The sequence below is a fragment of the Rhea pennata genome, chromosome 5 (assembly GCF_028389875.1).
Source record: "Rhea pennata isolate bPtePen1 chromosome 5, bPtePen1.pri, whole genome shotgun sequence".
In the NCBI taxonomy this organism is placed as follows: domain Eukaryota; kingdom Metazoa; phylum Chordata; class Aves; order Rheiformes; family Rheidae; genus Rhea; species Rhea pennata.
The window spans coordinates 10,264,855-10,292,772 of record NC_084667.1 but is presented as its reverse complement, the minus strand read 5'-3'; the positions used below and the strand labels follow the sequence as shown (position 1 = coordinate 10,292,772).

At 34.8% G+C, this 27,918-nt stretch overlaps 1 protein-coding gene and 1 long non-coding RNA gene across 2 annotated transcripts in view; one reads left to right on the top strand and one right to left on the bottom strand.

Annotated features, from left to right (window-relative positions):
- The window catches only part of RYR3 (ryanodine receptor 3), a 231,192-nt gene that overhangs the window by 9,267 nt on the left and 194,007 nt on the right, over positions 1–27,918 (bottom strand). Inside the window, exons 75-96 of the mRNA XM_062578097.1 lie at positions 27,635–27,731; positions 26,077–26,186; positions 25,185–25,236; positions 24,429–24,485; positions 24,049–24,148; positions 23,766–23,845; positions 23,392–23,468; positions 21,729–21,802; positions 21,469–21,486; positions 20,929–21,009; positions 20,431–20,519; positions 20,131–20,259; positions 19,650–19,754; positions 18,397–18,478; positions 16,742–18,066; positions 13,538–13,596; positions 11,274–11,442; positions 10,581–10,667; positions 8,866–9,063; positions 7,857–7,987; positions 1,030–1,072; positions 278–405 (exon numbers count right to left, since the gene is read on the bottom strand). Of these exons, the coding sequence (XP_062434081.1) occupies positions 278–405; positions 1,030–1,072; positions 7,857–7,987; positions 8,866–9,063; positions 10,581–10,667; positions 11,274–11,442; positions 13,538–13,596; positions 16,742–18,066; positions 18,397–18,478; positions 19,650–19,754; positions 20,131–20,259; positions 20,431–20,519; positions 20,929–21,009; positions 21,469–21,486; positions 21,729–21,802; positions 23,392–23,468; positions 23,766–23,845; positions 24,049–24,148; positions 24,429–24,485; positions 25,185–25,236; positions 26,077–26,186; positions 27,635–27,731 (3,291 nt within the window). The remainder of the gene's footprint in view (positions 1–277; positions 406–1,029; positions 1,073–7,856; positions 7,988–8,865; positions 9,064–10,580; positions 10,668–11,273; positions 11,443–13,537; positions 13,597–16,741; positions 18,067–18,396; positions 18,479–19,649; positions 19,755–20,130; positions 20,260–20,430; positions 20,520–20,928; positions 21,010–21,468; positions 21,487–21,728; positions 21,803–23,391; positions 23,469–23,765; positions 23,846–24,048; positions 24,149–24,428; positions 24,486–25,184; positions 25,237–26,076; positions 26,187–27,634; positions 27,732–27,918) is intronic.
- Positions 5,652–10,164, top strand: LOC134141705 (uncharacterized). Its single transcript, XR_009958696.1, has 3 exons — positions 5,652–5,695; positions 6,567–6,626; positions 9,731–10,164. It is a non-coding gene; the product is annotated as an uncharacterized LOC134141705 (long non-coding RNA).

Below are 27,918 nucleotides of genomic sequence, written 5' to 3'. Positions count from 1 at the left end.
TGTTGCATTGTTATTTAAAATAAATTGGCCAACTATTTAAGTCATGATCTACATTAGTGATTTTTTCTTATTTTTATAACACAAGTATTTGTTTTCTTAAATATGTTTTCTTAAAATGCTTGTTTATTTGCTTCTTCACTAAAAAGACTCAACCATCTGAATTTTCAATGAAGAAGAAAACTCTACTGCAATCTCAGTACAGAATCCATTTTCATTTTTGACCACGAAGACATGCCAATGTATGATTTTGTTTGTCTGTAAAGTCCAGAAATCATACCATGATACAAGGGATGCCTCTTCTGGTTCACTCTCTTCTACCGGACTAAAATCAAGGGCATTTTTGTCCAAACCCAGAAGTTCTGCTATGCGCTCTGCTCCATATAAGTCCCCATACTTGTTAATAACCTAAAAAATGAAAAAAGAGGAGTTTTGGCACAGAGCAAAACATTGGAGACATTCACTCTTCCCTAAGTCAGTAGCTGTCAGAAATTAAAAAAAAAAAAAAAAAAAAAGATAGAAAAAAGGAGTCTTCCACAGTTAACACTAAGGGAACAGTGAGAATTCGGAGAAAACTGGAGGGGGGGTCAGAAGGAGGGGGGGTAAGCACATAAAAAGAAAACTAGAAGCATTAAATGCTATTATCTGAAAGCTTCTGTATAATTTCAAATCATTTAAGCTGGCATGTTTTTCTTTTTTTAGGGGGATGAGGGGGCTTTGCATCCTCAAGATGACAAGGCTGCAAATTAGAAGTGCGTGGCTGACTGACAGCACCAGGTTATTTGGAACGTATGAGTCTAGGAACTAACCCAAAGGAGTCGTTCTTTCTCCTTCTGCCCACCCACGCTGCGACTGCCTCTTAAACTCTTGAGATTCACCACAACAATCACTTCCATAAAACAAATCCCAGGGCTCAATTTTTTCTATATTTATGGGTACCTAAATCCATTACCTATAGATATCCAAATTAAGTGAGTAGCAGGTTATTGCTACGGCTAACAGAATAGAAATACCCAGCACTTACTTACTTACCTTCCGTTTTACAAATTTGTCCCAGTAATTGTTAGGAAAGGACCTGCATAGATAAGGCAAAGATATTTCAAGTCATTTAACTTTTATGAGAAGGAAAAAAAAGAAGCAAAATAGAAGGAAATGGCATGTTCATGATCACTGCAGATTTTCATACAATTTTGTTCACTCACACATTGCACTTTAAAGTATGAGAACAATTTCTTTTGATGCAGATGGCAGTTGTCAGGACAACCTGTGGTCTATTTGAATTTATGACTCACTGCAATATCATCTTTCTTTTTTCCCTTTCCTTTTTCTCAGACATAAATATCATGAATGGCTACAAAAGGACAGCAGGCTAAATATTATCATTTAATGATCCTAACAACTCAATAATAGCAGGATTTTCACTGTAATATCATTGATCTCCTAAATAAAGCCTTTACCGTTTCCAACTACAAGATCAGTACAGACAAACAAGCCTTGCAATTTGCGATGAAAGTAAGAGTTTTGCAGTATAATTTTTCAGTTCACTGGATTACACTGCAATTTGAGGTTGAACACTTGGGAAGCAGTGGACAGTGTGTAAATATACAAAATTAAAATTAAAAAAATATTCTAAAACATAGATTATTGCTATGATCATTTGGAGAAAAGAGGGATTACTGGTAGTCTTGTTCTCAGGTGCATCTTATAAAAGATCACTGTTACTGGATCTGAAATCTCAGAACAAGATCAGATAAAAGCAAGTTTACAATTCTAAGACTTCAAGACCCTTCAGCTCATGGATGTTTTGCATCTTCCCCCTTTCCCTCACCCCTTCTCTGCCTCCCCACCTCCAAACAGTCACGTCCACTGTGCTAAGTAAAGCAACAACTGTTGTGTATAAAAACGAAAAATAAATGGAGTAGCAAATCTTAAATATTTAAGAGGTGTGAAGCTGGCTGTTCTTGAAAAATTCCATGCTTTTTGCTGAGCAGCGAGCAACCACAATGCTTCCTGAAGCAGCCAGTTTTATCAATGGGAGATCTTAGAGCGGACACTAGGAAATACATCAGTAGATTAGCTCTGACCTACAAGAAAAAGAAGATAATTTTTCTGGAAGTATCCATCCTTTAGAGTCCTCCTTATTAGGCTAGCAGAGTTCCCCTGCTTGGTCATTATTGTTCTTGACCTGTCTTGGGAATAGCAGTGCCTAGAACTTCCTCATTCTGACAGTTCTGCTATATACAATCAGAGTTAGGAAGAACCTGAATTTGCCAGCAGGAAACAATAAAAACTAAGGGTTTTCTCTCTGTCTCCTGGTAAGACATAAAAATTGCAGTTATCACAGTGAGCAGTGTAAAAGAGAGAAGTCAGAGGTCTCTCTGTGCTACTTAACAAAATGAAGTCTAGCGCATGTGAATATGCAGGAAGGTAGAGAGGAAAAAGAACTGCTGAATGTAAAGGACAGTACTGATAAAACAGAAGAAAGCTTCAAGCAAGAAGACCGACATTCTAGACCACTGTCTAGAGAGACTAAGAGAATTTGAGGCAAACTTCCCAACTAAATTTAAGATGGTGCTTGATTTCTGATTTTATGAATTGATTCTCTGAATGAAATTACTCCATACAGCTGTTTCCCATAAAAGGCAAGTAATTTCAGTTACTCAGATACTATATTCTGGTCCAATGTTCTACAGTCTTACTTCTGTTCTTAGTTTCTGAAACTTTTAAGCAAGGTCTCACTCTAATGCAGCCAGCTTGTGCCAACGTCTTGTACAGCAAACATATAACTGTGCTGCATTTAGGGTCCCATTTTTGTCTCATTACTTACCTTTTTAACTTATAAAAAGGACATTTCAGTATATAAACAGCAGTGGGTATCCCTGAGGCTTTAACCACTGCACTAAACCTTGAGAGTCAGTTCTTGTCAGAAGGAAGGTTTAGTCAGCTTAAATTAGATTTATCTTTTACTCAACTTCAATAGATAGATTAACATGCTGAAAACAGGCAGTATAGGATGTCCTTTGGGACAAGCTGACAACACATCTCGTTAATTCACACTGATTTCTACCGAGGATCGGCTGTCTGTCTGTCTAGTAGCTTGCTTTCAATCAAACAGGTTGGAAATTAAGCAAATTCTCCAGTTTCCAAATGGAGAAAAGAGGTTTTTCCTCTCAGTTTACAGTACAGCTAAAGTAGCATTTACAGTATTCAAAAGCTTGCCCATAGCCCTTGAGGACTTGGTAACCTGTAAGGACAGACTCTGCCAGCAAACTTGCCAAGCTCTGACATGTGGCAAAGGGCAAAACAGTCTTATCAAGAACTGAAATCACAAAGCTCAATATAGATTTTAAGTTGTTCTTACTCTTCTCAGACATCTTAGATCTTCAGGGTAAAAGGAAATGCAGAAGGCCTATGCTAACTGCATAGATGAAAGAATCCACTAATCAAAATAATGTGGAAATTTGCCTTTGAGGGCTCTCACTCTCATAGAAGAAAGTATCTGAAAGATACAGGAAAAACTGCATTCTTCTGTCTTTTATGCCAGCAGAAGAACACGAAGGATGTTTATAAACTGAGTACAAGATTTTTTGAAAAGCAGTGCTCAAGAGCAATTAGTTACTCGTCAGAGTTCCTGAGGCAACAGGGACAGTAGGTGGTAAGTTTACTTCTCAAAGATCAAAAATGGATTATTAGAACAGCTTTGGAAACAATTCTTCAAGGTAGTGCAGTGCAACCAGTCAGCTGGCTTAGTACTAGCTTTGAGCTATAGAGAGGTGGAAATTTCTGTCATATTCATGCTAAGGAATTCAAAGAGCATGAGATCTGCTGCAGATGGTATCTTTTGAGAAACAGTGTTATACTACATTGTCTGAAAATCTGCTGTACCCTTTTAACTTCTCAAAGATAGTAAAGATATTCTTACAGAGGAGAGTTAGTTTCCAAGCAATACTTACAAGGGAAGTAGTAACACAATTCAGAAAACTAGAAGAAGCTTTTACAACTTAGTAAATTTAAATAAATGACCCAAAGTTCTGACTGATCTGAATAGTGTTCCCTGGCCATACAAAATACTTTGTTTCAATTTATACTCTATTTCACAGTAATTATTCCAGATGGTGCTCTTGACAGTAGTTTCAGTGTAAGTTGATTTTGCCAGCACAGAGCAAGCCTGCACTTCTGGTACCTGTACTACTTCTATCCTCCACATGTGACCCTGCTGAGCAGGGGGGTTGGACTAGATGATCTCCAGAGGTCCCTTCCAACCTTACTGATTCTATGATTCTATGAGAAGTACGAGTCTGTCAGGTGTCAATACTAAATTCAATTTGCAAGTCAACCTTCTGTAAATGAGATAGTATATGTTCATCAAGGGTAAAATGTATATGGGGTAGTTGCTCCAGTTCAGACCTGACATTTATTTTCATTCAGTATTTAAAATGTCTTTTGCACTTCCTCCAATTCTTCAATTTATATCTTTTTACTCAACAAAAGTCCATCAGCCTGATGTACCTTCCTTAGGAAGTTAGTACCTAGTCTGCGAATCTCCAGTGTAATCCGCTTAATGTGACCTGAGCCTGTGAAAGTACTGGCTGAAACACATCACAAAAACCAGAAAAATATATAAGAAAAGAAAAAAGAGAAACTTCCGATTCAGCTCTCTCATCTTAGAAGAGCCACTTAAAACTTCTGAGGTTGCAGAATGTCTGTGGTGATTACATACTCTGCAAAACTTATCTTCTTAAAAGGTGGCTTAAGTCAGCTCTCAGTGACAAAGACAGGAAATGAAGGTGTCTGGGTACTACCTCAGTATTGCCAAAGAGACACAAATACATCAAGATTTTTCCACATCAGAGGGCAGCATCTGATTCACTTACTGTGTAAAGTCTGGCTAGCCCAAGACACGTGGGATTAAAAAAGTCTCACAATGAACAGTGCCTTTTGGACTCCCCAGAATAACTACAGGGAAATAAATACATACTGCAAGGAAAACACTATGAAATAGTAAGCTTCCTATACTAGCACTGCTATTGCATAGTACTATGGCTTGCTTGATACTGCTGCCAAATGCTCTATTTTGGTACTGAATTCCAGCATGAGCAGGCCACACAGTATGAACTATTTAATTCTAGAAAGTCTGCTAAACACTGTTTGGGACTGAGATCCTCATATGATATCATATCAGTTTAACAAGCATGCTGTAAGAGTAAGGAAACATGGTTAACTGATCTTTGTGTAAAGATTATCTAACAGCACTGCTTCATCACGAGTTTGACGTTGCCCCACTACGGTCTTTTTCCTCGTGCCTGAGTTTCCGTTCACGTGTCAGAGAGGTGTGCTCAGCCCTACTGCCTCAAATCCACCGACCACTGCGGCAGCTTCCCAACTCTTCTGCTTCGGACGTCTAACCTTTGCAGGAGGCTTTGCATTTCCCAGAGATGCAGGGCCACTGCTTCTCTCTCAGATCCTGTCTCATTTATAGGAATTGAAAACTTCTCACAGTGAAAGAAGAAAATACTAACACTATCCTTGGAAAAGTGTCAGTACAATAGATGCTTGTTTTACCATCACAGTTGTCGATCTTTGTACTGCTCTTAGTGCACCAGGAGTCAGAATGAAAAAATAAAGGAAAGACCTGAAGAACGAGAAAAGGCTGGATGATAGTTTACTGCTCTCTGCCAAAAGAAAGGTGGATGAGAAGGTAAATTTTATGCTGAACTGAGCCACAAGAATTACAAACATGTAGTTTCCTAATTGTTCAGCTCCATACTCAGAAAAACAAATGCCATCTTTTTCAAATATCGATACAAATATTAAAAACACAAATCAGTATTTCACTTAAGTGCATACATTTAGTTTAATTTGAATTAAAGGGCAGCCATACTACTTCCAAGACTTTATATACTATCCATAGCAGAAAGTAACAAGAAAGGAAGGCATAGGGAATTTATGGGAATGAGAAAAAAAAATCACTATTATCAGAGAAAATAAATAAAAACAAAATTGCAAACTGAATTCAGCTGTGCTTTACCACACATTTTTCTGATAAATATCAGAACATAAAAAATAGAATTGCTTCTCAGTTTATTACTCTGTATGTTCTTATTATACTTTCTAGCTTTCAGTGATCTACATGCAAAAATGAAAGAGCCCTCTATATTTTAAAAATATTTTAACAGAATTTTAAAATAAATTTCAAGTAACCTTTTATTGTACCTTTAATTTCAGACTGAGCTATAGATTAGCACATATTATTAATGAAAATTTCTTAAAAATTCAGATCTGGGAAAACAAAACATTCAAGCATTTATAATATTGTAGAGATTCTAATGTTAATGAAAATGCTAAGGGGCACTATTTATAACTGCTATCTTCAAAAATTGACTATGACCAATAAATCAATTATAAGACAGACATTTTGACTATTTGATAGCATATCACCACTTCTGTGCATTGAGTTGATGATTTCTGGTGGCTTGTTTTTATTGAATACTTACTTATGCCTGCACATATTTAAATAACAAGTGCTTTATGACTTGTAAATAATTTGATACCTCTTCCCTCTTTTTCAGATTTCTCTTACTGTCCTTAAGCTATGACACTAATGGAGAAGGAAAGAAATCTAAGCCGAGGTATACCATTTCCAACATGGGTTTCTAATCGTCTTGAAAGACTAAATGATGAGAAATAGCCTGTAGACTAGGCATTGTTTCAAGAGAGAAGCATTAATTTACCACATTTCTCTGTGTTGTTGCCTCCATATATAGAGATTTTTTTCTCCCCCATTTCTATGTTTTCTCTGCTCACACAGCACAAAGGCACAAGACAATCTGGCTCTGTTTTTATTTCTGGCATCCCTGAAAATGTGTGATATATTGCTGTAATATATAGTTATATGTGTTTTTTGACAAAAAAATAAAACCCAGCTTCAGCTACTTACACACATTTCTACTGTTTATCAGTTTGCCCAAAAGAGTACATGAAAGACATGAAGGGAACTTTTAAGTTAAACTTACTTGACTAAGAAGTCAAGAACCGATATAGGACCTTGCTTACAACAGTATCTAAAAGTAAAGGCTCTAAATCAATCTCAAAATTACATAGTGCTGTTTTCACGCTGCTAAACTGAGAAATAATCTGTTTGATTACATTTGTTAATGCTAATTTAGAATGACTCATATATCGGAGCTATTCTTGTAATTCAGTACCTAAAGTGGTGAAAGAAAAAGAAGGTGACCTCTTGAACAGATTGCTGCAGCTCAGCAGGAAGAACTTACTGTATGTTTCTTTCTCTTGCCTAACTTTGTAGCATTCACATGCAGAACAGCAGGTGAATCTCCGAAAACCAGTGTATGACTACTACGCTATTTGTTAATACATACAACCAGACGGTAATAGCTGTCGAACCTACCCTGGGAATGCTATTTTACACTAGATCTACTTCTCTCATATACAAATTTTGTTGGAGAGAAAGGGAAAGGAGGGCAGTAGAGAATACCGCTGTATAACATGAATGTGAAACTGAGTCAGGGAAAAGGATGTACGCTATGTTTTAAAGCTTATTCACAAGTGACTAACTTGTGAAACATCTTGAGAAAGGCTTAGGAGGGAAGATATACAAATCTTGCGAACTCTAGAACAATACAAAGGAGGGGGAAAAGACATCCCTGTTATGATAATATTTATTAAACAAACAGATAATATAGGATTCCACACTAGAATCTACTATTGCATCCAATATAAGGTGAAGAACACATTTCCTTCAGATGCAATAGGTGGCATGCAGGCAGGTAAGCTTCAGTGGCTTAGTTAATTATAATATTTATAAACAACTAAACATACAGCCTTTTAATTTTACTTACGGAGTGTTTATAACCAGGCGGTCCCACTGTCCTTTAATATCATCCTCAGATGGCTGTTCAGTTATGTACAGACCATCAAATTCCAGCTTTCTAGCTACTTCCTTTTCTCTCTTGAATACAACCAGAGGAACCTAAGAAAATGACAGTGGACATGTTTGTTATGGTATACACATTTTTAGAAGCTGTGATATCTACCTATATTAAGTAATATTTATAATACTATATTTTACCAAATGTCACACTAGCATCCTGAGGACTAGATACACAGGTCAAAGATGTTACTGTGAAGACTTCTTATCTCAGCCATAGGCTGAATTTCTACTTTCTTATCTATCTTTCTTTTCTCAAGCAGATCTTGGAATAAGATCATCAATATTATTCATGCTAAATAACAAAACTCAGCTTTTAGCATAAAACAAAAATTGAAATTCTAGACACTGCTCGTTCACTGTCCCAGTTGCATAATCTTGGGGGACAGCTAATGCTCCTGCTGTTAGCAGTGGCAGTGTTGATACAGTATGACCCTGAATTCCAAAATCAGCAAGCCAACAATAAAAATGAAGGAAGAAGAATTGAGAAAGATGGATTGCCCTGGCCAACTGGAACAGAGAGGTTCAATTTACTTCCTTCATAATTTCATATAGAGTAAGCTGGTCATTACTCCCCAGAAATTCAAAAGGTGGCTGGAAGCATTACTGCTTTGCTTTTCTCAGATTCATTCTTTGTAATGCAGAAGATTAGATTAGTGCAGACAAAAATTTGACTACCAGTATGTAAAGCACTGTGCTCTCAACTCTGAATTGTTTACATGACACTGCAACACGTTTTAATACTGCTTCGTAGCACTGAATTACTGACAGATACTGAGGAAAACATCTAAATATTAAATAGTGAGCATTGTAAGTATTTATATAAATATGGGTATTCTGATCTCAACTCCAAAAATCACTTTGTGACAGACAGACTGTCCTTTAACACACACAGATTAATAATCAAATTCAGAACTTGCCTTTAAGCAATAGTATCCAATCACACAGACAAACGAGATAATAGTATGAATAACTGCCAGGCCTCTGAGAGTAGGTGCCATGTAACCTGTACTTTCTTCTAAAACAAAAAACACCATGCCCTCGTCCTCTTCCTCTTCATCAAAAGAGTTCCAGAGATTAGAGTCTTCCTCTGCTTCATTAAGTGGCTCTTCTGTCACCTGAGAAAATTCAAGAGCATTACAAACATACAAGGAGCTTAAAAGCTCCTCCATTTTCCTCCATTTCCTTTATTATAATGACAAATCCCTAATTTCTTCCAAATAACTGATGTTTGTTAAGCCTACTCTGCTGAGATGACAGAGTATTAGCTTTGAAAATTAGCATCCTTCAGTTTCAGAGCAAGAGCAGCAGAAGTCTCCCATACCACTGAAAAGAGAATCTAGAAAGGCAAGTACAGGTATACCACCATTTCAAAATCTCTCCTTTAACAGTATCATAGTGAAAACAAAACAAACAATGAAAATGTTATGCACAAATGTCTTACTGAAGGAACCCAGCAATGATGGAATGGCCTGGTCTGACTGAATTCTGGTTTTGTTTTCTAATCTATATTGTTCGTGATTACTAAACTCTAGGAAGAAACAAGATTCTCTTGTTATCAACTCGTATATTGCCCATGAATTTGTATTTCGTGTTTTAGTTTAGATCATACCAGTTAATATAGCACTTAATTAGTACTTCATAAATATTCTAAGCCATAAAGCTGCTATACTGCACTAAATTCTGCCAGTAGCATTAGAAAATTGGCCTTTGGAATAAAAGTGCTAAGTGTCTGTCTTCTGACAGCTTTCTCTGAAAACCCACATCCCCTCTGTCTTGTTCCAGCTCCCACTGACTCCCTCCTGTCCACGACGGATTACCTGGTATCGATGAATACGAACTTCTGACCTGCCTCTGCAATGCAGTGAAGTGTTGGCTGACCCACAAGACTCAATGAAAAGCAGGGAGGAGTGGCAGGAGAGGACTGGCAAAGACGGAAGCACACTCCTCTATATTCTTTTCAAGTCCACCTTCACTAACCAAATGGGATGGGAAGAGAGAGGCAGAGTAGCCCTGACTCTCTCCCTCCTAAAATGGTCGATGGAAAGTCTTCCTAGTTTTCAAGTGCCTTTTATGTCTTCATCTGCCCTATCTCTGAGACTTTACCCTGATCAATTAAAACTCAATCCCAGTAGAGAAATATCTTCATCACAACAGTCACTAAGTAAAAACACTGGCAATGACAACACAGAAAACAGAACAAATAATCGTGACAACAAAACTGCACTCTTACATGGAAACACAGTTAAGAAGGATCAAAACATATATTTGATCTTCTTTTGGTGTTTGAGTTATTTTAGCTGGATTTTAACTTTCCCATGATAAGATTAACAATTCAAATGTTATATATATATGTGAGTGAATGAAAAAAATGCCTATAACTCAACTATACAAGATGAATGAAATAAACGTATATTTTCATTGATCCTGAGTAAAATAAAAACAGACTTAGTATCTCAAAGTTTAGTAATGAAGTTTAGAAACTTCTAAATTATTTTATATTTAAATGCTTTTAGTTAGTGCTTGAAAGGCCTCAACAATGGCTTTATTAAACAAGCCTTAAACTCAGCATTAAATATGCTTTTGGAAATAACCAAAAACAATTTAAGGAACAGTGCAATAAGCATAATCTTACCTTGTAAAATAGCAGGATAAAGTTGATAGCAAATGCGACAAATAGAGCAAGAAACCGTAGGTTATAAAAATTTCTTGCCAAGTAATGCTGGGAAAAGAAATTAAGAAAAAAGAGAAAAAAATTAGAGATGGCCAATAGCTAATATTAAGATACAGAAAGTAGGCAGTAAGGTTTCTAAGAAAGTAAATGTAAGATTATATTGCTTTTGGTTGCCATTATATGATGCTTAAAAGAGCAAGGGCATTTCCTGGTAGTCTATTCTCCCATTCCCTGGTAAATAGGATTAAAAATAATGGGCTTAAAATTGCAACAGAGAAGACCGAAATAGAATACTAGGGAAAATTTTCTAAGAGCAATGCCAGAGAAATACTGGAATAAACTACTTGAGCAGGTTGCAGAGAATTCTTCACTTGGTATTTTTAAGAACAAAGAAAGATCTTATAGAAAATAGGGCACAAGAAGCTCAAGAGGTTACCTAATCATTCTGTTAAGTCAAGGTAAAAGAAATTATATACATACTTTAATTCTTACAATGCTATGAAGCATTACAAATATCATTAAAGACTGACTACAGTCAATCTTCTGAAACTCATGCCAACCCTCCTTTTGTAATGAAATTTCTCCCTCCCTTCAATATGTTCTGTATTATACAAATAAAAGTTCAATGACTAACAGAATTTAAGTAAAATTTACCAGCATTTTTGTTTGATAGATTTCCAAAGCTTTAAAGAAGTTAGCCATAACAGCCTCAGGTTTCTCAATCTTTTGTCCATGCCTTCGCTTCTTTTTCTTCACTTTTCCCTCTTCTAGATGCTCAGATTGTATTTCCTTTGCCTTATCTTGCTTTTCACCATCTTCCATGCTAGAAGAAAGGTTAGCTAAACAAAAAAAAAATACCTAGACAAACTTGCATATTATAATAGTTTTCATTTAGAGAGAATTCTAATTTAGAAAGGTTGGTAAACTACTTTGAGACAGTGAGTGAAGGTCACTGTAAGTAAAGATTTCAGATAGAAAATAAAACAGAAGTCAAAAAATGACCTTAGTTCCAAATGATACAAAAGAATAACAATCACTGAACGAACACAGGGTAGAGCAATAGGGTAAAAGTCCAAAAATCAGGCAGATGTTACTGCACCAAATGTAAAGTGAATAGCTGTGTGCCACCAAAACCAGTGATGCACGCACATACTCATTAAAAGCAACATAAAAATTGTAAGAGTTCACATGTAGTTTCTTGAACCTGAGGCTAAAGAAAAGATTTTAGGATATCAGATGCAAGATCATAAGAAACTGAGTTCATTTCAGCACTATTGTTAAAGGGATGAATGAGTAAGGAAGGTGAAGGTTCCCTCTGAGGGCCTCATCTTACAAAGTGTCAGTCAGATGGCTGGCCAGGAAGACTGACTTAAGTGGAAGTAGACTTTTAAAGTCAATTTTTTTAACTGAAGGCAATTTCAGTTTGCTACAAAAGTAGTGAAGAATGAAACATAACAGACAAAGAAGACAACAGGAAAATGAGTTCAATAAAATAATAAAAGGAAAAAAAAGATCATGTTTATTAAAAAAAAGTGAAAAAGGCTAAAATAAGAACATAAGTGAGAATTTGGCTTATTTCCTAGGTATTTATAAAATGCTTCGCTGAAGCACTGGTAAATGCTATTAGAGTCTGGATTAGGAGACCAAAATCAATCAGCAAAGAGCAGAACTACTACTCCCCCCACCACCCAAAACAGACAAAGCTTCCAATAAAACTTTTAAAAGGGGTGATTCAACCAATCTGAATATTAACTAATTTAATACCATAGTCTGGATAAAACAACAATTTCTGAAGCTCCTTATCTTTAAGCATAAAAATGAGAAGTTACTGTCTTCATAACAAAAAACATTCATTAACAGATTATTTGGATTCTAAGTACAAAAGAACATAAAAATGTGCAAGTGCACTTATCAATTAATAAAAATACTCTAAACAAAGAAAATAATGTTTAACATCTCTGCAGGGATTAAGTGGGAGACAAATCATATCAAAGCAATTCTGTGACAGTAAAATCCAAGGAAGGGACTTTAATGAAGAAATGAAAAATATACTGAATCCTCATGGATGATGTGGATGACATACTTTAATGAAGTCACAGAAAAAACATAAATACATATGCCTGTGTTTATACATATATATGCATGTGAATGTATACAGACACATGCATATATATATTTATGTAGGTAGGTAGGTATGTATCTCTGTAGAACAAAGGAAGACAACTATAATTTTCAGACAAGCTATACAAAAGTATCTATCTAAAAATTGACATACATTAAAATAATACACAGAGCAGATTAGAAAAATGACTGAGACAGCATGGCTCTCATAAAATTAGAATGCTTCTGGGGCAAGGAGAGCATTTTAAGAGCTATTTTTAAGTAGCCATCCGTAGGATAACAGGATGAAGGAATGTATCTGCTCTGAAGTTCACATCTGCTCCTAAAAACACTTAAGAAGAAAAGCACAGACATAGCTACAGTTTTAGGTTCAACTAAGAATAAAAAAAATTGTTTGGGTAGTCAAATCTTGTGTTTCAATAATCACTCATTGTCTTCTTTGTTGCTTGAAAACTATAGTAGATAGTAGAAAGTAAGGTAAGTGTAAATAGTAGCAACAAAAAGTTGCAGAGATTTTCAAAATTGGTGTTCATTTTTAAAGGTGGTTACAGGAATTTTTTTAAAAGACAGCGATTGTAAATTTATATATGCCGTATTGTCAGGGTCCTTGGAAATCAAATTAGTATTTTGTAGCCCACTGGGATGGACTGCAATCTCTTGAGGATTGTGCTGCTTATCAAAATCCTGATAAAGTGTTTTGAATACTGAGCACTGATCAGCTTATTTTCTGGCCAAGTTATCTAACATTAGCTAGAAGTAGCAAGGAATTAAAGAGCAATTGTGTAAAAGTAACTTACTCAGCCTTCTCAGATTCTGTTTTTCTTTCTGTTTCAGCTTCTTTTGCTATTTCAGGTATCTGCAAGAACATTTTAACTATCAGAATGGATCCCGGTAAATAAAAATTTTGCAACGCTACTGTTTTTAAATATAATAATCGGCACATTATAATTTTTATTAATGCCATTCTTCCAGTTTTAAAGTGTTAGATTTCTTAAAATAAACAGATCAGACTTGATTTTAACAGTGAAAACTGCAGAAATTCTTCTAAAAACCATTTATTAGTATAGAGTTAATCAATACTGTAGCTAGTCAAGTTGACTGAATAACTTAAAGGAATTATTCAGTGTTATGAAACAGGTTGTGTGAACAGTTGAGGATGAAAGTAACTTTATGTAGCTCGTATCCTAAAATACAAATATCAGTCATGAAGACTCAGTGCTGTTACTGTTTATGATGTTTATAACCATCAATTTGCCTCATTCCAAATGTAAAATGAGGAACAGTGTATTGTATCAATGACAGCATCAAAACCTGGAAAAGATCTGTGTAATTATTAGGTACTACAAAACCCAGTTACTCTGTCAAGATCAACTAATGCAACTGACACCAGGCAACTATTTAAACAAGGTGTACTTATGCAGTATTTCTCCTCAAACTACTTATCTTGGATGGGTAGATGATCCATTAAACCACTACTGGCACACCTTACAATCATCAAAGTTACAACAGTCCCTGAGACCCTGAAAAACCAATATACTATTTTACAGATGGCTAACTGCAGCAGAGAAGCCCAGGCCCAGGTTTTAAACATCCTTAGACTCATTGTTGCAAGACCAAAGTAATCTCATTTCAAATGCAGTTCAGGTATCTAAGTTTCTCCGAAAATCAGAGATGCAGGCTCCCAAATCCTAGATTCACAGAGGAATTTAAAGAGAATTTAGACTCTTTAAATTTTGGTACCACTCACTTCTGCAAAAACCTATTTTAGCTCTTAATCTCTTCTATATTCCCTAGAAGTGCTTAGACACCTTCGTTTTAGTTGGTGAATTCTCTTAAATTTCTGGTTCTCTTGATAAGCATAAGTACAAGGTTACTTAAAGCAAAAGTTACCTTAACTTTTCCATCACTAGTCACCCGGACACCTTCACATGAGCAGTGAAAGGATTTACTAAACAGAGCTTGTCTTGCTTATCTCACCTCTCACCCGTGAAACTTCGTCTAATATACCTGATGCACAAATGTATAACTCTTCCACAAAATATTCCCACCTCAAACTGATTGGGGATAATTTGATGCCCCCTAATTCTTGTATAGGGTAGGGTGGGGAAAGAATGAATAAATTCACATCCATCCACTCTGTTCCTCTATCATATATGCTCTGCTGTCTCCTTTCCAGGCTGAAGAGCCTCAGCCTGTTTAACTTCTACACAAGGGTTGTTATATACATTTGATAAACTTTTGACCTCCACTAGATTTTTAAGTTCTATCACATTCTTTTCAAAATAGAGGAAGCTGACCTGCATGGTCTTCAGCATGCAGATATACCTTGGGTTCATCAGGTACAATAATCTGTTTTTGTGTTCTTTCTCTTTCTTCTTAACAATTCAAACTTTGCTCTGATTTTTTTTAGTCTGCACTGATCAATATTTTCATTGAACTGATGGTTTCACACAACTGTTTATTATAATCTCAAGATTTCATTCCCAAGATGTAATGATGAGCTCAAAGTCCATCATTTTATAAGTAAAATTAGAACTCTTCCTCCCATATGTATCACTTCACTGAATTTTAAGATTCAATGCTATTTTAAGGTTTCTTCTGCAATTTTTTAGTTAGCTAGTTTTTAATTGCTACGAATACCTTAGATTTATCAGCAAACTCTGTCACCTCACTATTCATGCTTTTCCTTATTTGTTTCTTTATTTTCTGCATGGTGCTCTCCATAGATCTCTGGGGAATTCCGTAGTAAAAACTATTTCCTAACAACTGATTTCCATCACAAAGTCATACAGAGTTTCACTGGTTATTTTGCAGTTTCTCTGGCTATACAGTAATGCCAGTGACCTTATGGCTACACAATTATTTTTTTGCACAACATAATGGTGAATTATATCCAATTGTGTATCAATAGTTACAAACAAGTCTTAGAGAAATGTACAGTTCAAAGAAAATACTTGATTCAACATTTACTGAAGAAAATTACAAAATATTTACTCAGATCTCCCAGCGTCTTTAAGTTCAAAAAAGACTTTTTAAACACCAACCATGTTATATTTATGCTAAATGAGATATGATTTAAAAGGACTGCCATTTTTAATTAAATACATATAAATGAATGAAAAAATAAAAGTAAGAAAATAAATAGAAAGAGTAGTTCTATTTATAAGCAGTAAACAAATCATGGAAGAAAAATTTGAATAAAGAGGAAATAATAAACTATGAAGTTGTACGACAGAGGTTTACGTTGAAAATATCTGGCAAGTATGCTATAAAGAGTTGGATTAAATCTGATGAGAAGAAAGAAATCTCTGAATAACAGGTAGAAGCAGATCTGAGATGCAGAGTGAAATATAACACCAAATCTGACAGAGGCATTTCGATTTTGACCTTTAGCTCAGGCCTGTTTTTAAATAGAAGAACAATAAATTATACTTCATCTAGCAGAGTGAAACAAAGAAAACCATTCATAAAACAGAATAAAAGTGAAGTATGATACTATGATAAACATTAAAGTAACAATAAATACAGGCAAATTGTTTTAATAATTGGAAATACAAGGATATTTTATTGCATAAAATCACTAAAACAACTAGGAGAAAGAAGTTAAGATGATGATAAAGAATTATCGAGGAAAAAGTATTTTATAAAGGTAGATGATGTAGAACTGATGTGATGTGTAACAAAATCGGGAGTGCAGAACAAAGTATACAAGACTGTAAACTGCTTAAAACAAGAACTGTTCCTAGAAAGCTGCTAGCATTTCTCGGTTTGACTAAAGTCCAAATGAACAGTAACAACAATTCACTGAAGTCTACATTGGGCTGAATTTTTCTGCTATGTTAGGTCTATTTTTTAAAAGAGTAGAGAATAAGAAGTATTTTCTCAACCAGTACATTTCTTAATCAGTTAACAGCCAAATAATTCAGTTAGAATTAATAGAATGTTCAGTAGTATATTTGTATTGCCTTCTGCAATGAAATACAAAATCTCTTTTAACATACCTGTACTCCTTTTTTCTTACGAACTGTGTTTTCCAGAGAAGAAGGAATATCAGAACCAAGTATTTCTGCAATATCTCCAAGTCCAGCATCATGACCATGTTTAGAGCCACCTTCTTTCTTTGTATGAATGCCAAAAATATCTGAGATGATGTCACTTTCTCCCTTTTCACCCTTTACAAATTGCACAAGTTCAGCTCTAATGCCCTGCTCAGCACCTTCAGCTTTTTCTGCTTCCATAACATCATCATGGATTCCAAACTGTGTTGGGTCAGGCATGTCCCCCAGTATTTTAGTAACTTTGATGTTCTTGGCTCCTTCCACCAGGCCACCCCCAAATACAGTGCTCCAAAGAATCTGGAAAATTCCCCATACTATAGAAAAGAACAGTTGGAATATCCCTACAAATAGCATCCAGAAAAAGGAGAAGAAAACTTTCACCATCTCTTTTACTGTCATCTTTCTAACTTTCCTGTATTGTTTCCTTAGGTTCTTCACAGTGACCATTTTGAAAAAGTTAGTAACGTTCTTCTTCACTGCAACACAGGCTATTGCAAAAGCTGAGGCTGATTCCAGGGACTTTTCTTCTTCTTCTTCATCTCCAATATCCATTACATAACAAGATTCTGTCCCCTCCTCCTCCTCAGGTCTTTCAGCTGAATCAGTTTCAGAGATCTGGGATGCTAACTGCATTTCAAAGATTGTGTCTTCACAGAAATTCACAAAGAGCTCCATTTTTTCTTGCTCTCCACCTTCATTTACAACATCAAATATAAACTGTCTTTTAGATTCCTTCACTTGTGGCTTCTCCCACTGCATTCTACTGGATTCACTGATTTCAAAGTAAACTCTCTCTATTTTCTTGGCTCCACCCATTATCTCAATACGGCCAAGGTATGGTTCAAAGTAATTGAGAACACTTTCTGCAGGTTCTAGCAAGCTCTGAAGGCGTGAATCATTAGGCATATGCTCTGAAAGATTCGTTAACAACACTGCTACATTAAATCCAATGTCTTTGGCTGGTTCGTGAAATCGTTCCACAAAATCAACATAGTTAAACATATCATTTTCATCAGCTTCTGCACAGGACAGCAGGAATTCAATCTCTGACTGCATGTATTGCTTCTGAGCTTCCATTGATTTCTGGAATTCTTTCTTTGAGATGATGCCTTTACCATCTGGGTCATGCTCTTTGAAAGCATCTGAGTTAGTTAGATCTTTTAACTTGAGAAACATGTCAAAGAACTTCAAAATCATTTCTACATTGCTGGATGATTCTACAAGTGTGTCTACCATTTGTTTTCCAATAGTTCCATTTACAACGTTACCTATATTGTGTATTAAAAAAAAAAGTTATCTGGTGTCTCTATATTTTAAGTTAATAATTTAATATTAATATTCGTGGTGATAACAAAAGAAAATGCCCATTTTCATATTTCATTCTTAAATCTCTGTAAGTTTCATTTCAATACGCTTTTCAGTGTATTTTTTCAGAAAAAGGCTTTTTCATGTTCAATAGATAATAATTTCTATATAAATACGAAATAGCTTTTGTAGTAGCATCATATTAAGGCAAAGTTTAGAAAGGTTGATAATTATCACATTTTATGTTATGAAACTGTGATAATAATATGTAACCACAAAAAAACAGGTCCAACCTTCAAGCAGAGACAGCAGCATTACTACCATATCCTTCAGCAGATCCAGCAGTTCTTTAAGCAATTCAATCTGAGCAGAGTCCTGGAATAAAAGTAGAGTTAAGTTTTTTTTTTTTTTTTTTTTTTTTTTCCTCCTTTCCTTTCCAGGCATCCTATGAGAAACTGAATACCTGTGGAAGAAACTGCATGCAGGATGGTCATCCAAATGTACTTCAAACACTTCACCAACATTTCACTATCACTTTACTATAATCTGCTATCAGTAGACTTTTACAGCATGAGGGTAACCTACTACAGCAGAGGTATTATCAGCACAAATATATTTTAATAAAGCATTAAAAACTACTGAAGTGTAGTTAATGTACAGTAGAAACTTGTAAATTTTGTTACTCAACAAATCTGGCAGTATTCATCTCAGAAAGAAACTGTTCTTTCTCACTTCACAGTGAATATTTAGTGGTGTAATTCATTACCACTCAAATAGAACTAGAACTTAAGTAAGCTTAGAGAACATGACGAGACTAACTTAGATTTGTGGCTAACCTGAAGGGCTTAGAACTGCAAAGTCTCCTTAAAATTCTGATACACTTCTGCAGAGTGGGAAGAAATCTTATGAACAGGTCAGAGGGTAGCAGAGGTACTGACTAGGAGTAAAATGACTCCCTTCAGTCATTCAGTATCTCAAGTATGGCTTGAGTGTACAGGTACAGTAAGCAGAAGTCACCAAAGACCACAGAAGCCTGGAGGCGTAGAGTCGGGTAGGACTCTCCAAGGCCCTGCATGGTGAAATGAACACTGCTTGTTCTCCTCCCCACGGACAATGGAGAACCGACTGTCACATTCCCTCTCTTTCTCTCAAATTTTCTCAGCTTTTCTCTTGCTCTCCCCTGCTGCAGAATGAGAAATTTGCTTTTAACAGTGCTTCTACTATGCCACATCATCTGGTTTTGGTAACGGTAAAGAACAGACCAAATTGCAACCTTCATTATCAAATAGTATAAATGAGCTGAAAGCTCAGGAAACTGAGTTTAATGTTAGTAAAGGTCAGCCTCCATTGATGATTGAGACTAAATGTGACACAAGTGATATGATGATGTAAACTAATATTAAGTTTCAGTGTTGGACCTCTACCTGACAATAAGAAATCTATGCAGTCATTGAGTGCCAGTATGCTAACTTTACAGCTTCCACCATTCACTTGACTGTATTTTATAAATATATGCAAAAAAGAATTACTAAACTAGTGAAAATACCTGTGAAAGTTTCATCTGCATATTGGCAAAGACATGAAGGAAGCCAACAACTGCATCCCACAGCCTACTATGAGCCAGGCTCTGTTGGTTACCTATGCAAGGGCCCTAAAAAAAGATTCAGATAAACACATTTTTTTATGCATAATCAAAGTAAAAAAAAAAAAAAAAAAAAAAAAAATTGGCCTAAGATTTCTATTTGAAAAAAATGAAAAGATAAAATGCAGACTTCCATGAGGCCACACTAGAAAGGTTCCCAGGATTTGTTTGGTATCTAATGCATAAATTCTAGCTTCTATCATATTAAATTTAGTCATTCATGTATTTTAATATTAGCTTTATACTTGGCCAGTGATTCCATGCAACTTTATCAAAATCAAGAAAAATTTAGCCAAAATATATACAAATTTAAGGCAGGATAGGATCAGGCCATATAAATGTATAACACCACTGTTAATAGTGTGGGATAAAATTTTTTGTTTACCTGGATATATTCTGTAAGTGAATTGAATATTTGTTTGGTGACAGCCAAAGCTTTAGAGAAGTTACGTTGTCCTGATTCATCAATGACATCTTTTCCTGAATAGTACCAGTAGAAGTCACTGATTGATTCCTAAGAAAAAACATTGTTTTTATTTTCTGCTTCTGGATTTTGTACACAATATTTACACTCTACATTCATATCACTAGAAGCTGAAGTAGTAGATCTAATTTAGTGTTTCTGTGTCGATCTATTTCTCATGACAATAACTTTTACATTTTTATCTAACTATGTTTTCCTCACCTGAAGACGTAAGAGATAGTCAACTGTACTGATGATAATATTTACTGTTGTGGTGTTGCCCATCTGAGTACGTAGGTAATTTTGAAAATCTGAAATAATAAATGATTTGTGTTTGGTAAATATAAATGGAGAAATCAAAAACATATGATTATCTTCATGTACTGAGGTTGGAAGGTAGTCTTTTAAAATACTCTCCCTGGGTACAGATGCTTATTATACGGGCTAGAAATTGAATTATAATATATCACAAAGTAAATACAACTAAAGAATTGTTATCCACATGCCTTGCAATAGGCTTTGCTGTTAATGACATGCATAAATTCTGAAATTATGTTAAGACTTAAAAATGCAAATTGAAAAGCAGAATTCACATTTCTGGCACACCACTTTTCCTGAGAAAACTGGATTAACTAATTAGAGAAAAAAAATCTTAGAATCAGTTCTGTTTAGAGAATAAACTTAACAAACATCTTCCCCAAATTAATTCAGTTCACTTACCATTGTTATGCCCTTCACAGAGCAGTTGTAGAAACCTAAATAGATCTCTAGTAAATTCATCATGCTGCAGCACTTTTTCACCTTTAAAATACATAAATACAGTGATTATATGACTATTGCTATTGTTTAGCACGCAGAATACATCATCTTCAAATAGCATCCTTTAAAAAGCAGTATTATAAAAGCTGTCTTAAAGTAATTTAAACAAACAGACTGATAATAATGAAAACAAAACAAACTATGAGACAGAAAAAGCACAGCCAAAATATTTAGCACTCCAATGCATTCATGATTTTAAGAAAAAAAAGAAGTTACTAGACTATATATCTAATAAGTAAATGGTTAATTATCAATAAAACCATGCCTTAAATATGAAAGACACTTCTTTAATAAGCATCAAACTGTTCATCCAAGCTGAACACACAACCCACTGCAGACCATAAAGCTAAACCTTAAAGGATGTCTGGGAAGATGCAATTAAAGATTACATTCTGTATTTGCAACACACGATAGTATCAAAATCTGTAAACCCAAACGTACCACGCTCACGAACGATGACTGTGGATCAAAGAAAAATAACAAGAATACAGGATAAGAAAATTGGAAGTTAAAACATTTTTCTTAAAAATGATTGCTAAAGATTTTGTAAATATAAAACATATTCAGAACTCAAATTCTAAAATTATTTTTAGTAAGTCTATTAAAAGAAGCTTCAAGCCACAGTAAACAACAGTTCCAGTTAAAGAAGGAAGCACAAATAATGTTTTAAGCACTACTGGAATAAATTTCATTCTACTTACGAGTTCCTTCTTCAGTAACCATTCCCAGGCCTTCTGCTTTATTTTGTCTCTCAAACGCATTCAAGTCAAGAACACTTATATTAAAAAAAGAAAAAAAAACCAGGAAAAAGTACTATAGCATACAATGAAAAGTTAATTTCTGCTGGGAAATCTCTGGAGGCCTTGAACAACTAGCCTTGACCCAATATAATATGCATGGCCTCTTATTTTATTTAATATGCACATAGAATAAATGAACATAGGAGAAAAATAAAGGTCCAGTGTCCATTTCTGAAAAGAAACAAGTCTCAAGTCAGGTCTTAACATTCATCTAACTTAATTTCCAGTAATGTCATTTAGGGTTTCACATATATATGAAAAGAGGAAAAAGAATCTTAAATGTTACTCTCTATATTGACCTAAACCTGCCTGCAAAAAGGGCATCACTGGAGTTTATTTCTCAATCACAATTTTTTCCACTAAATTATCCCTACTGTTATTATTATTACTTTATATATTATATATTATTATATTATTCAGAACACATCAGAGATTCCAAAGCTTCCAAGGTCAAAACATACTGAGATCTTTATCCTGGTGCTAACTTGGCCTATATCAGTACCCTGCACAGGGTTCTCAGCACACAGTCAGAGTACTTCCATTCAAGCAATGCAGACATAATTTTATGAAGACAATTTGTTCAGTCAAACAGTAATACAGTCATTACTGCAGTTAAACTGCAGTTTCAGTTCTAGCAACCTCATTAAAAACAAGATTTGAAGCATTTTTCAAAGTATTACTTTCACTCTCCTTTAGTGTTCAAGTCAGTTTACACAAATGACCTTTTTAATGATGTCCTGAAAGATATGTATTTACAACTCGTGGTAGCATCAGTGCAGACTCTCCTTAAGCAAGTCCTTGCTAAATTGTTCTACGTAAACAGAAAGATGACAAGATGGAATAGATGATATTTAATTAGGCTGCAACCGTTTTGCAATGACGAATCGGTAATTACTACAGAGCAGGTCAGCAGTCCTTCCTCAGTTTTCCTGCCCTTGTATAGGGTTGCTATGAACTTCTCCATATCTAAATCCCAGTCTACTGATTTTGAACCCTTCTGTTGCTTTAAAATGCTGAGAAAGAGAGGCTGTCTATTGTAAGAGTAATCAGGAACATCAACAATTTTCCACCTTCTTTATAGTGGTTCTTTACCTGATTTCACTTGAACTTTCAAAGAAATGACTATGGGCTCACTGGCCACATGCCACCTCCAACAAATTTGATACATATGCAGAGGATTCAGATGAAAAGACAGAGATTATGTAACTTGTCAGAGATGTGCAGAAACTGATAGCTTAGCAGAGCTCCACCAGCCTGTCCTCTCCTTTAGTGATGGCTTTTATCCATCCTTAGAACCACCCATCCAGAAAACTTCAGGGAGCTGGGACCAGTAAAGAAGCTAGTGCACTTTATTATTCCTGCCATTCCAAACTAAGCCTTTAAAGGCATACTCAGTCATTCTCTGCTTTGATTTCTGCCTTGGAAAATCTAAAAGATTAACACATTGATTCACAAAAAATTTCCACAAAAGCACTACAATTTGTGACTCTTGTAATTCAAATCCAGCAAATGCACTTGCATTGGGCAATAAGCTGAAACTTTAATAATATGATTTATGTTTTACCTGCAAGACTGCATCAAGCCAGAGAGACTTTGAAAAAATCCAGCATCCTTTTTCTCCTTCAGGTAGTCCAGCATTTTCTACAGGATATACATTTGGGAAAAAAAAAAATCTATATTAAAATTGTAAATTAGTAATTTCCTAGATTACTATTCTAAATGTATATCACTGGCCAGCAGTAATACCACTGTTCATTTAAACAGATAGCTTGCTCTTCCCACATTGCAACAGCCTACCCTGATATTTCTTCATCATTTACCTTAAAATTAAATGAACTCTTCCCAGCCTAACAACACAGCAGGACATTGAAATTCTCCAAGTGACTTCCCTCCTTTATACAAGCAAGACACATAATATTTTTTTTAAAAAAAAATTACCTGCTGAACTATGGTATTCCCACCATTTAAAATAGCAATACCAAGTTTTAGTGTTTCAACAACCATGGGTCCTGTATGACCTGTCAAAACAAGCATAGTTATTAAAACCGCAATTACGAATTATTTAGTCAGAAAAGTAGTCTGGAAAACTTCACATAATGTAATTCATAACTGACATTTAATTTTGCCTCATTATATATCATATACAAGTTATATAAGATATACATATGATATACACATCATTTGTGTATCATATGTACTTTAACACTTCACGTAACATTACCTTTGCTTGCACTAATCATCTGAAGGACCATCTCAGCAGCTCCACGATCATGCAAGCGAGCTTGCTGATAAAGAGTTCTCTGTTTTTCCATCTCCTTCTCCTGGGTTTGGGAACAAAAATGGGAACAGAATAAAGACTGGAACTGATTCCAAAATATGATGATGTGATGATGAGAAATCTGATGTTGTTGAAGGACACCTGCCTCCATAATCCATAGCTAGTTTAATTCCAGAAATTCAAAACACACAGTCTTTCCTTTATATGAATAATCTAGTAAAGCAACTCAATAGACACTGTGTTATCCTTGCACCTATTCTAGTAAACATATTTTAGATGATTTCTTGTGCTTTAGTCAATGAGAAAAAAAAAATTAATTTTACCTCAAACGTCTTCTCTTTTTCTTCATCCTCCTCTTCCTCTTCTTCATCCTGACAGCTCTTTTTATGTTAGCAAAAGAAATTATAAGCTTTTACTGAGTATGGAACATAATGGCTATTTGTACTTCAGGATTTGCACTACAAAAATGACTGTTCCAAGAAGTTTTCTAAAGCAATAATTCAAGTCATTAAGAAGATTTAGGATCCCTATAATCCTAAATATCTGTGCTCAATTATAATAAGAAGCTGACATACCCTAATACATGAGTGGGTTTCAGGCTATTTATCCAACTACAGGCAAACCTCTAACTGTAGGTTATGTGTTCTCATGTCTTATCTCTGTTTCTATTACAACTTTTATGTTCCCAGTTAAACTCTCCTCATATTTAAGTGCCAGCTATAATCAACACATTGGAAATATTGATTGCTTTTGAGAAGACATGAAATAGTAGCTCAAAAATAATTATTGAAAGAATAAAGGTAACTAATATTGTTAAGATGTCTCATGAGTTATCCTACACAAGACTAAGTGTTCATTGATAGCAATGGGATTGTGCATACTACAATTTTATAATTATATTTTACAGCAGGAAATTTATTATTATATATTTAACTCTGAACAGCATTTGTTTCATTAAATATACAGAAACTAGTAGTATTACGTAGTCCAGATACGAGAGAAAAAATTTAAAAAGGATCTCAAATAAATAGGAAGTGCCTGAGTGGGGTGAGAGGTGGAGCTTAAAATGATACATTTACCTTTGCCATCATGGCAGAATAGGCAATATATAAAGGATCATCTTCTAGTTTGCTATAAAGAGGAAAGAAACAATTTTTTAATGATGTAGTAATAAAAAGCTGTCATACTGCTACTAATATGTAAGATCGGTTTTTATTAATGGGAAGTCCATATATATCTATTTGAAATACCTGTGAACTTGAAAATTCTAATATATTTCCTCATCTCAAACCAAATCTATATGAATTTTTAATTGGATGTTTTACTGGTATATTTGAATATCTAATTTAGTCATTTAGATGGATAAGTAAGACTAACTGGCTGATACAAGTCTAGAAAAGCATTATGGAGATATAATTATTCTAACTTTTAATAAATGTCAGATTGTGAGATTGTAGAGCAATCATACAGAAAAACACAGAAAAATATGGAGAATTTTACTACTTATAGGAAATGTATATTCTGATCAATAGTATAAATTCAAAACATAAAATGGCACTGAAAAAGATTCACTCTAACCATCAGTGGTATTTTGAAGTTTCTAAAATATAAAATAATATTTAACAAATGCCAAGAGTAAGAACATTTATCCATTACCAGGACACACTGGGAGGTTACCCTGCATGAAGCAACCATTCCAGTAGACCTTATGTTTCTATGAGAATTCAGGCTTTGCTATTTCTGTATTGGGTATTTACCAAGTTTCATAAATGTCAAAAGTATGTCAACCCTTGTCTCAACATAAAGTTTATACTGAGGTTAATGCATGAAAACATTAAGGAAAAGGATAAGCAGCAAAGTCTTCACTATAGACAATACTGAACTGCAGTTTTGTTAAATCACTTTCGTAATATTCTTAGCAATTCATGGATGATTTTACTGAATATACTTTTAAAAATGGCTCTTTCTTACCTTCGCTCTGTGAGAGCACTGCGACTAAAATAGAGGATAATCTGATGAAGCGGATCAGGCTGTTTTTTCTCAGTCTCTTCCTCTTCCTCTTCCTCTTTTTTGGGAGGTTTCTGTGTCAAGATTTATAGCAGAACATACAGATTAAGCTTCATAAGTTAAAAAAAAAGAACAATTAAGCACAGATTTCAGTAACTTTTTGGGTCCATTTTGTATTAACTTCCAGTATTCATCTTATTCAGCAGCTTGCAGCAGAACCTGAAACATTTTATGCCTGAACGCCTAAGCAGCATAGCATCTGACTCTGTTACTCGTATTTGATAGTAATATACTTTCTCATTTGCAAGGTATTGTGAATGAGACAGTTAAAGTTTTAGGCAAGTCTTATTCAGCAGAAATTATATGTAGTTTCCAGTGGACCAGAATTGAAAGAAAGTCTCAATTCAATTATTTAGCAGAATTGGTTGGGAAATCGAACTGTTTTTAAGACTATCATCAGATGCATACCACTGTGGCTGCTATTTGCTATAATACTTTCATGTATCATTTCTAGATAACTAATCTTGATTCAATAAATGTAAGAACTGCTCTAATTACGATCAACCCCAATTTTTTTTCACAGTTTGAAAGAAAACATATTCAGCACTGGCATAGAAAAAGGTATTCTTCTTTGCATGTACTGTCACTGGTAGACTGGTAAGATTTGTAATGTAGGATTATTACTACATTTAACATCAAGGTATGAATAATGTCATATGATAAATATTTCCTTCTTTGCCACTAACTTAAAAAAAATAGTTAGCATTATCATAAGAATAACAATGATCCAATTATAAAACGTAATAATAATCAAATTACAATTTAATTGCTTTTGCTAACACTGAAGCATCTCCTTGTGATCCATGGAGCCGTTTATTCATGGTGTTTAAGTATCAAGGAGATAGGCCCCTTAAAATTTTTTAGATAAACTGACTACAGAGAAGGAAGAAAAAAAAAGCAGCAGTCTTTCTGAATCAAGATTAAGTAACAAAAACTGAAGTTTACCAATCACCTTTAACAAGTGCATGCATAAACTAAACTTTTGCTGAATATGGCTGCATATATTTAAGTCTCCTTATGAAGTATCAACAAGACAGCAGCAAAACTAATTTGTATTCAAGCTGAAAATGTTAAATATTATGCACCAACAAAAATTTAAAAAAGGGAAAAGCATCAGTTGTGTCAAGCTTTAAAAAAACAATAGTTAAAATATAGGAACATAGGAATTAGCATAATGACAAATATAGACTGACAGTTTATCTGATCCATTTCTATTCCCAAGAATGAGTATCACACACTTTGACTGAAGGCATAAACCACTTTAATGCACCTCAGTGTGCATCACACAGCAAATGTCTTTTTGAACACAGCAGATAATGACCTTATGCCTTGAAGCACAAGGATATTATAAATTTATGCAAATGTATACAGTACATAAAGGTTATATATACGCTATAATAGATACATAAAATATAGACTAAAGTGGGCACTGAAAAATATGCCCAGTTATGTCAGTACTTACAGCCAAATCCTGAACTAGTTTCTCCTCAAATGAATATTCCTCTGTTTCTATCCAATAGTTCTGATAGCCATGGAGGAAGAGGTTAATAGAACGGTGCCTGGGGGGGGGTTGTGAAAGTGAGATCAAGAGGGGTAACGGAACACAGTATAACAGCTCAGGTGGTTAATGATTAGTAAGGATACGTGTTTGTACAATTTTGATCCTCTGATTGGTCAGTGAAACAAAATGCAAAATCTAACTACCATTCACTGAAAAATCTGAAAATATTTCTGCACATTCTTGCT